General features: G+C 40.8%; 1 protein-coding gene across 1 annotated transcript in view; it reads left to right on the top strand.

Moving 5' to 3' along the window:
- BFSP2 (beaded filament structural protein 2) overlaps nucleotides 1-11,251 on the top strand; it is a 28,925-nt gene that overhangs the window by 15,987 nt on the left and 1,687 nt on the right. Inside the window, exons 5-6 of the mRNA XM_065627915.1 lie at nucleotides 4,038-4,169; nucleotides 4,653-4,873. Coding sequence (XP_065483987.1) covers nucleotides 4,038-4,169; nucleotides 4,653-4,873 — 353 coding nt within the window. The remainder of the gene's footprint in view (nucleotides 1-4,037; nucleotides 4,170-4,652; nucleotides 4,874-11,251) is intronic.

Genomic DNA, 11,251 nt, shown 5'->3' on the forward strand with positions numbered 1-11,251 from the left:
GCTGTGCTATAGAAATATTTAGCAAAAATCAGCCCCCCCTCGTTCCATGGCACAGAGCTGCCATGAGAGAAGCAGGGGGTAGTGAAGTTGAACAGCATGAAAAAAAAGCAAGAAATATGTTTGCAAAGACATATGCAAGCTCTGAGTAGGTGTTTATTTTCAAAATAAAGAAGTAAAATCCTGTGACAACAGTGATACCAAAGGTGCTAGGGAATGTACAAGGACCCATCCCAGAGGTCCCATCAAGTTTGTGAGGGTGCCAGACTGTTACTAAACAAAGTTTTTCTAAGGTTAGTCTGCGGGGGCCTGATTTTCAGCTTGTACAGCCCAAAGGAAGTTGGTGACACAGTAATAAACTACATGAGCGCAGAGAGCATCTCCATACGAAGCATATGCAGCCCTGAAAAGCCAGACTATCCTCAGCTTTTCCTAGAAAATCTGTTCCTGGCCCAATGCTGAGTTTCAGCAAAATGAGCATTACTCTGACAGCAACAAATTCTTCAGTGTCCCCACTTTCACGTCCTGCTTGTTCCACCTCCTCCTTTTCAAACACACCTTCACAACTTCTTTCTTCCTGTTTCTTTCATACCTTCAATAACTGGTCTTTTAGCTGCAGAGAGAGATCATCTAGGGAGAAAACTGCCAGCTCATACCAGACTGACCATTGGATGCCACTATCATGTCTTTGGCTGCGGCCAACACCAGACACTGCAGAGAAATGTCAACAAGCAGACATAACCTAACCCATCCCTACTTGGCCATCTTAGTCTATGCTCTTACTAGTTTAAGTCATTCCTGGGGGGTTTTTTGTTTGTTTTTGTTTGCTTGATTTTTTTTTTTTTTTTTTAAATGGGAGAAAGAATCAGAATATCACAGATCACTGGAAAATCAGTTTCAGTTCAGAGTAGGTTCTGGTATGACGTTCTAGCGTTTTTTTGTCCCCAACTATGCCTCTCATTAAACCCAGATGATGCAGTTTTGTATCTCATGCAGTTTTGTATCTCATACAGATCTATTCAGATTATTAGTATTTATACAGATAACAAGAGTTCAGCTTTTTTCAACTAAGCTTGAGGACTTACGTTATCTTATGTGGCTAAGTTGCATCATTTGGTTATCCACACTGGGAAAAATTTGCCCTTACCCTTTTGCGACATCAGAGGAGGGAGAGCAGTTCCCTTCTCTCCTTTGCTCTTCATTACTAGTTCCTCAGTCTCTCTCTGTGAGGGTTTCCTTGGTCCCTAATATTTTAATTCCCTTGCTCTGCACCCATTCTTTGGTGTAGCTGTGAGCAGGTGAGACCAAGGTATTTCAAATTATGTCCTAGCACTGACTTAGACATCAGGGCAATATTTTTGTTATTTTCTGACTAATTCCCTTGCCTCATTTGCTTTGTCTTCTGACTAGACTTGCAGTCTTAGCTAGATTTTTTATGGATATTCCAGCACCAAAACGTATCCATTTACATTCATACATAACAGAGTTTCACATGAGACTTTTTTTAGATGAGTAAGTAATGACAAAACTCAAGTCCGTTGGTTTGACCTCTGCACTTTTTTGTCCATAATGCTCAAAACCTTTCCCTGAATTGCTGCAAGTGATTTAAACCCTTGTAAGGCACGCAAGCTGTTTAATATTTTCCCCTGAAACATGCTTCATTTAATGATGTGGTGCTGTTCATTCACATAGCTGGATTCCACATATCCAGCCCTGCTCATTGCTAATCTGTATTGCTTTCTGCCATCCATAAGTCCTGCTAATTCAAGATTCATCCTCAAGGCAGTAAACCTTGAGTCGTCAAGCTGTTAAACTTCTGTCATAATGGAACTAGACCTTAATCCTCCTCTTCATGTCCTGTCTCTTGTCCAGCTGTAGATCCATGACAATGCTCTACCCAGGGCACATGATTACACACCTTCCTCTGTCATCCCTTGCACTAGATCTCGTGAAAGGTTTTGAAAAATCTTGTGATTTATGTCAGTTGTTTCTCCCTTCTTTGCTACTTTGCTAACGCATTCCCGGAAGTCTTAAGAGCTTATAAAAGTCACTTTCCTTCTGCAGATACCATGCTTATCAGATCCTGGATGTTGGTGGCTGTCCCTAATCATCCTTTAATTATCTTGATTCCATAAAAAACAGACTAATGAGAGATTCTGCACTCATGCACAACACCTGGCTCAGAACTCTACAGACATGCTTGAAATTTGCACATTCCTAGGAAACTCAGGCACCAAAATGATGCAGATTTAGGAGGATTATTTCATCCTCTCCCTCCATTAGTCCAGTTTGTGGGCACCACAATTCAGTACAGCCTTTCCCTTGTGTAGTGCCTCAGGAATAGGAAGAGCAGAGACCTCAGAAATCACGAAATGCCTACTGAAGAGGACACAAAGACTACATCTGCACTTCTCTACAGAAGGAATTCCAAAGCTGAGGCCAAGTGTCATGCCCAGTGGCATCCCCCACAAGGATTTCTGGGGCAACTCAGCTGGTAATCCTGTAAGGAGGATGCGAAAACCTTGTGTGTACCAAAAGCTTTAGAGCTCATTCAGTGTGTGCTTACTTGTTGCATCATCCTCAGTATTTAGGTCTTAATGTGGCCACCTCCATCTACTCCATCTGCCTGTTCTAACATTCACATCACATCTTAGGGTAACTCCTGGATGAGTTTCAACATCACCTGTGGTGAGGGCAAGTGGGATTTATAGGTAGCATTTGGGCCACCAGCAGGGTAAATGTGAATAAGAGATGCCAGGCTTTGGGTAGTGTGTGGAGGCTATAAATATGGATGCAAAGGCACCGTCCCTGCCTTATGTATCTCATAAAAGGGGCATTTATAGCCCTCGTACCATAATAACATGCAGACTACACTCTCAACACAACTTAGGAGACGTGAATTACTTCAGAGTGGCAGGTCCATGATCACTACACTGGGTCCACCAGGACTAGTGAGGTGGGATTATGTCTCTCTGAAGCACAAGCCCCTGTGAAGTATTTCTGGAAAACCCAGGCTCTGTGCAATTTGCTGGAAAGGACAGTTTTGGTGTTTGGACTGAAATTTGGCCTTTTTCAACACAGGTTAATAAATCCTAAATTCTCTTTGTTAATTAACTGGTACTTAAACAACCTTTTGCACCTGAGATTATTTCATTCACAATGACCAAGGTGTGGGGTCCATATGATGGTACAAAAAAAAATTATAAAAATGATTTCTGATGCATGGTCTCAGATTTTTTTTTTTTTTACCTTACTTTTAAAATAAAATAATGCATAATCAGAAAATTAGGGCAGGGTCAAGATGAATTTTCAGAGTGGAATGGAAGTATTTTGCATAGTTTAACTTCAGTGTCAGCCAGAAGAAACGTAGATTTTGACTGAAGAATTGCATTTGCTAGAGAGCCCAGAGCTCTGGATTGAAAACCTTGATCTCAGGCCTCATTAAAAAAGCATATAAATTTTATTTTTACTAAGGTACCTTTTCCTTCACCTATTTTCAAGGAGCCTGAACTAAACACATATAAAACCCATAAGCAACAAAAGCATTAAATTGTGTAAGAATATCTTAATTCAATTAACAGAAATTGTTTTTCTGACTTCTGTGATATGACTTGCTCTCTAACTCATAGAATCCTATGTGAAAAATCAAGGTGTGAATACTTCTGAAATCCAATAGACTAAGTGAAAACACTTAAATGATAGTATAGCTACAAAATGAATTACAGCAACGTTTTCTTTTTATAGGTCATTTAAAACATACTAGTATGAATGCTGAACAGCTTTTGTTGACATAGATAAAATATATAGACATATCTATAAGCAAAATAGATAAACATATCTATAAGCCATTTTAGAGTAAATGCATAGAAAATATGGTAATTTTGACACTAAGAAGCATCCAGCCAGGGGATTTAATATACAAGAATCAAACTTAGTCAGAATTATGGCAAACTGTGAAAGTATTAGTGGTCAGTTTGGTACGTAAGGAAACTAAAACATAATTTGAGTAGGCTGTGACAACAGTTGCAAACTTGTACCAGCAGCAGGCTGAAACGACAGCTGCCATGCGAACCCAGGAGGAAGAGCTGGTGGAGGGCCTCAGAACCGAGTTCCATGAAACCGCCTGCAAAATACAGAGCTTGCAAGCAGAAACCGAATCTTTGAGAACCTTGGTAAGTACTGTTGGGTTTTCAATGGGTGGGTACATTCTGTGTGAATTCAACATGCCATCAAAGGAAAACATTCCCATCTTCAGATGCAGGCTTAAGAATAAATCCCATTTTCCAGCAGATACTGTTTCTGGAGATGCCAGATATTTCTGCGCTTTTCTTGATTGACATGGTGCACTAAATGTAACACATTTTAAAACTGGGTCCCAAATGTCAGTCTTCAGTGTCTTGATAATAATAATTTCACTGAGATTGCTAGGTCGGAAGTACTTGACAATGTGAAGAATCCTGCACCTTGTAACCAAAGTAGTTCAACCTTTGTAATGATAATACAAATTTTTCAAAGCATCTAAAGAAAGGAATACTCAAAATATTACATCTCCACATAAATGTATTCAATAGAGATATTGGTCAAACCAGAATAAAAATTACTATGAGGCATCTGAAAACTTGACTGTTTTTTTGTCTGTTGTCCTGCCCTTACAGAAGAGGGGTCTGGAGAACTCTTTATATGACGCCAAGCACTGGCATGACATCGAACTGCAGAACCTAGGCTCTGTCATTTCCAAGCTGGAGGCAGAGATGGGAGAAATCAAAGTAGAGACTGAGCAGCAGCAGCGGGATCGTGAAAATCTGCTGACCAGCAAACAACAGCTGGAGAAAGACATTGCCACATATCACTGCCTTCTGGATGGAGAACAAAGCAGGTACTTCTCCTCAAAAGCAAGTATGCCATGAAAATGGAGACAATGCGCTCCCTGGGAAGGGGTTGGGAGGCTGATGGAAGCAGGAGGACTAGGGTGGTTCTCGTGTTTTGTAAGGCTGGATGGTATATGGTGAGGTTTGGAGAAGATGCCAAAGGGGAAGAACACCCCAAATCCAGTCATGCAGAGATTCCTGAAGTATTCGAGATGGGTGGTTCCCAGCACTGCTGTGGTGAGACAAGGTTTAGGAATACACCACTATGTCTATGAGTTTCACTTCCCTGAAGATTTGAGATTAAAAAGGAACTACAGCATCTGGGAGCTACATTAGTGGCTGCAAAACAGCTGTGCTGTTGTTTCTTGCCTTGAGTACATTATGCCTTCCCTCCTCCTCCCACTCTACAGTCCAAATACTAAAGCTGTGGTCCTGGGGAAGCTCCCATTCTAAGCACACAAGTTCCTCGCCAAGTCCAAGGACAGAATCTGGCCCACTAACTGTACCCTTTCTGAAGAAACATAGTTCAGACTCTCAACATTTGTCCTCTGGGAACAACTGTAAATGCCTTTACGGTGCTTGGGTTGCTCGGTTGATCTTTTTTAAGATCCTTAATCACCACTAGTCATGGAACCCCTGAGAATTTGATCCACAGCTTTTGACTTGCTCTTCTGCTCAGGAATAATTTTTTTTAATAATCGGTTCCTGCTGAAATTGGTGAGATTTCACTAACTGAACTGGGGATAGTAGTCTTGGTTCAGCAATTTTCCTATCTGTAGTAGTGACCAACTTTTTTTTTTTTTTTACTTTCAGCTAATTATGAAACTCGCAGCCCACAGAAGACCATTGCCATTAAAGCAAGAGAAGATGTCACTGCCAATTATGTTCGTGTAAGCTAAAAACCCATCAAAGCAGCCTGCTTTATTCAGTTTGATTCAACAATCAAAGTAGGTTGTAGCTTGAACAACTTTATTAGACCCTCCTCATATAATCGCTTTGCTTACAGGTTTCAACTTACTCATGTTGTTAAAATTCTAATAAAAATAAAGAATATCAAGGGTTTTGTTTGACTTTTTTTCCTTCCAGTATTTTGCATAATAGTTGAAGGGGGTTGGACTAGGAACACAGGCTCTCCACTTTCCAGCAAATAAACTCTTTCTTTTAGTAGTACAAATATATCAAGACTGAACAACCCCCACACTGCACAGAGCATCCATGGGGAAGTGGCGACCGCTCTGTTGTGTCACAAGACCATCAGCTCACTAGTGTGAAATCTAATTCAAATCATGCTGGAACAGTTAAAGCGTGCCATTAACTCGATGTGATTCATTTTGCAATACGTAAGCCAGCATAAGCACTAATGTGAGCATCCCAGCAGTACTTAATAAACATGTTTTAACCCCAAACTAAACTTTTGGAAAAGTTGAAGGTGCAGGAGAGCAACAACAGTTCTGTCTGCAGCCCAGGTCATGCCCTTTTACTGTATACTGAGAGTCCTGGGCAGGATGTCAGTTTGTGCAAATGTGATACTTTTTGATATATTGATATATTTTGATATTTGTTGTTTATATGCTTGGCTCTTTCTTGATATGCACATTCCTTAAGGCAGGTTGGCCAAACTTCTTTTGAACAGGCACCCACATTGCATCAATGCGTGGGTGGCCCTACATAATTTCTCTCGTTTTGATGGTACTGTGATGAAAAATGTTTGCCATCTTTCACTTCTGACTTTCTTTTATATTTTAAATATTGAGATCCTCACTGTACTGCATTTGCAGTACGGTCATGATAAGTGCCAAGACGGATCTGCATTGTCAAAGAAACATAATGAACTCTGGCCCCTACCACACAAAACCTTAGGTAGATGGCTGGCTTTCCTTCACCAGGCCCTGCACGGGAATGAAGGTAACCATACACGTTTGTTCAATTAGGACTTCACAGTGTTGACAGTTACACAGGGTGACAACATAGTTCATCAAGTGGACTCAAAGACTACTGAGAAATGGCATATATTAGAGAATGTGATGGCATACAGCATATACGAGAGATAGTCTGTAGATATTTTGATCTTTAATTGAAACATTAGCTAACAAAGCTACTTAGTTTTTACTGACTGATAAAATCAAATACACTCCAAATCCACTATACTTGATCCAACAGTGAATAACAGGAATCAGCACAGAAGTCTTGTCATGCTTTTCCTTGCACATTCCCCCCCACATGGAAAATCCTTCCTGATGCAGTTATTTAACAAACAATTCCTCATTTGATCTCTGCAATAAGGTCACTTGGCATGTACTATCTACAAGATTTTGATAAAAAAATTACTGGATTAAAAGATTACCCAACAACAACCAAAAAAGAAGGGCAGATGATGGCAGATTCCCTTTTTTTCCTCACAGATGGTGTCCTCATCAGAGCAGCAATAATACCTTCTTACATATCAGTGCAGAACTTATCAAGCTGAGACTCCATCAAGAATAGTGATGATGAGAGAAAATATACACAAATGGTGGTACAAGAGGTGAGATGGCACAGATCATCGGGTTATTGTCAACCGGATGAAGTCTATGTATGTTCACTTCTTGACATTAATGAAACATAACGTCCCCCCCATTCTTGACACATAAGAGGGAGCGGTTTCTCTACAATTTGAGAAAGAAGAGGGAATTTATGAATGATTTGTCTGTTTCTTCATAGCAATACCCTGGTAGGTTTTGAGGTTCTCTTTCTGTCTCGTGTGTGCTGTAATTATAGAGAGCAGCTTCTATAGATTATCAAATGAATCCTATAGCATAAAAATATACGAAGTAGTCTCAGATCTCTTCACTATTTTCTAGTGACGCTTCAGGTATGAAAAGACACTGCTGGCTATCCCACTGTGAAACTGTTCTTTATAAATGCCACCAACAGAGATAACCTTGGTGAAATTATGAGTCTACAATCATACTGTGATGTGAAAGGAAGGTTTTTTTTGAAGTTTCTTATATGTCATTCAAAGTTCTTGTTCCAAGAAAACTTGGATTGTAGGTTCAAATGATACAGCATATTCCTACTGAGATGTTTATTAATTGGAATGGAAATAGTTTCCTGCAAAATCATCAAGGTATTCCAGTATGGGGAAGTAACTGAAAAAGAAGGAAGCATCTAAGCATAAAGAATAAATTTCCAGCAGCCTTTCTCTCTATCCCTAGCAAAGATGAAAACCAACTGAAAAGATTATTTTTTGTTAATAGTTCATCAGAAGTCAAATGTAGAACATCTGGCCCTTCTAAAACAAAGTGCTTTCATATTAAGCGCTAACAGGCTTGTGAAGAAATCTCTCTCTACATTTACACAGATCGCTGCTAGCTACCTAGCTATCAACACAGCCCCTCCAGTGTCCTTGCCAGCCTGATTCCTATCTAAGCATTAACACTTTACCATCCCAGTGAGATGCAAAATGTAGAACATGAGAGGCCAAAGGCCTTCACAACTTATTTGTCAGTGCTAAGGTACACAAACTGATTTATTTTTATCCTCTATTCGAGTAATTCCTATATGAAATGCATGTAAGCATGTATCCAACTGATTTTCATAAGAAAACCAAAACCAGAACACAGATTTTACCATCTCCTCCTGCAGTATCTATCACACCTGTATTTCCATTTGTAGCATTTGCTGTTATGAAGACTCAGGATGCAGTCAGAGGGTACAGATCATACAATCTAACAGCCAGCTGCTGCATAAAAGAACATTTCTACACCCCCTCACTTGCTATGCGTTACCATCACCAACACCTGTCTGATGTCTCAGGAGACAGTTCAGGAAAAAAAACAGCAGAAAATTAGCCCTGCAAAATGCAGGGAAACTCGCCTGCCACTCAGCTCCCTGAATCAGGACACTGGAGGGTCAGACATCTACCAGTAGCAGCACAGGGATGGGAGCGGGAGGGAGACTAGTCAGGGCCATAAAGCATGGCTGCCTCCCTTGGTGAGAACTAGTCACCAGATCGGATTAGCAGTACCGACAAACCATATGTGTACTTTATGCTCCTCCTGAGCCAGGCACAGCTTATTCTGTGCCACAGCTTGAACACACTCTGCTCCCTCCCCAGGGGAAGAAGAGGGTGCCAGCCCTATGTAAGCCTGTGCTTCATTTCAGATTTCACACCGAGTAGCAGTACTCCACACCAGCTAGGAACTGGTACTCTAACCTGTCATTCTACTGGTTACATTTTAGCACAAACATTCTTGTACTGATTTTACAGTTAAAAGATTATTTTTAAGGTGACTTCAAGCTGGCATCATGTAAAATTTAATACTTTAATAACTTTAATAAATTTAATTTAATTAATTTAATTTAATTTAATAAATTTAATGTAATTTAATTTAATAAATAAATTTAATACTTTAATAACAGAACACCATGCACTGCTGCCACCACTGCCTGCTTTCAGATGGCAATAATTGGTGGAGAAATGGGCGTGATAATACTTCTCCCTTGTGGCTGTAGAGGTCTGAAATCACAGCAAGCTCTTAACACCCCAAAGCTGATATGAAGGTTAAGCTCCCCAAAAGAACCGGGACCCATGCTGTGGCAAGGACTCTGCCAGAACCCTTCTGCAAACTGCTCTGCACCTAAGTGCACCTTCTCCAATTTCCTTGAGCAGGCGTCTGCCTAAGAGTTACCAAAAGAAGTGCTCTTCTGCTTGTGCTCTGCACATGTCAAAGCATTTTGCAGTGCTATCACCTTCATGTTGCAGAATGGAGATAATCAGGTACAAAGAAGTAAGGGTTAGACAAAACACTGGCTGACTAGGAAGTCTGCTCCTAACTCTTGCATCACCCACAACTCATTTCAGCTTTTCTTTCTTCAGTTTCCCCACATTAATAGTGGCTGCTACATTGCTTCCCCTACATGCAGTAGTGCTTCATAACCCAATTTTTATAAAAAGCACCAAGATACACAGGGATCACGACAAGCATCGTGACAAGACTCACCACAGCTACAGGACAGAGACATGAGGCGGGCAGGCAGCGCTGTACACCACAGCAGGCACACTGCAGCGTGCACTGATAACGTGGGAGAGGAAAGGGACAAAGACCTTAGAGTCCTCCAGGTAGGTCTGTACCTGAGCAGAGACATTCAGAGCAGCGCGTCTTGCCAAAGGTTGGTCACACCAAACAGTGATATACAGTGCAGTAGAAAGCTCTCTGCTGAGCTCATGCTCCTGTCACACCAATGTGGCATTTTGGATATATCCTTGCATTACAAACGTTTCTTCTGCCAGTCTATGCCTGCAAGCCATTCTTCGGGCAAATGTCCTCTGCGTAAGCATTGAGGATCGCTGAATTTGAAAGAGGAAAAGAAAAACCAGAAATACTGACCTTTTTTTTTTTTTCTGCATCTGACAATCTTAACCAATCTTAACAATCTAATGCAATGCATTCACAGAGAACTACAAATGCTATGCATCAGCACATTTTAACAATTTTACATAAAAATAAAAGTAGAGGTGGGAGGCAAATCCAAGCATAGCTGCATAACTAATGCTTCCTTTAAAATGCCAACTGAGACGTCTTTAAATCTGGATCTAAGCCTTCAGAGGCCTAAAACACTGCTATTTCCCATGGTTTCCACGGAGTCTGTTCCAGATTTAACAGCTGAAATGATTCTTGGTTACTTTGCTCCTGACAGGTATTAAGTTTCTAATCCAGACTTGGTCCTTACAGCACTGTGTTTGCAAGGGACAAGTGACGCAGATGCTAAAAGCAGCAAAAAAGGCGTCACGATCCCCTTCTTCAGCCTGATACTTGGAGTTATCCATAATAACGCAGTGAAAATATTTTACCAGCTGTGGAAATAAAGAAAAAAAAAGTGTAGCTTAAAATCAGGCACAGCACTGCATTTAGTGACCATTATTAGCTTACCTAACGCAAAAGCTAAGGGATACAAATTGTCTGCTCAGTTGCACGTTACTATCAGTGCTGAGCCTGCAAGTCACAGCACAGTGTGGTGTGGAGGTACATCAGCTTCCTGGGCAGTAACAAAGCGCAAGGGAAGGCAGCACCTCAACAAAAGGAATGTCAAACACTCTTCCACACTGAACAGTCCTGTGCCACCTCTTCCATGAGACCTTCTGTCAGCTGAAGGGGACAGCAGGAAAAGGAGAGCCCGGGTGCACTGACAAGGCACAGAAAATGAGACTTAGCTACCAAATTTGCTCTCTACTTCAATAATTATTCCTGTCGCAAAATGGAAAGCGTAGTTGATGATGTGGCATTCTCGGTGTTACCAGATGAACTGTTATGCTTGGAATTTTTAGTTCTCAGGGCCTACTCTGTGTGTGATCAAATCCTGTAAGTGCACAGAATGCCAGTGGTAGCACAGAAATATAGGGAGAA

Source organism: Caloenas nicobarica, chromosome 2 (assembly GCF_036013445.1).
Source record: "Caloenas nicobarica isolate bCalNic1 chromosome 2, bCalNic1.hap1, whole genome shotgun sequence".
Lineage (NCBI taxonomy): Eukaryota > Metazoa > Chordata > Aves > Columbiformes > Columbidae > Caloenas > Caloenas nicobarica.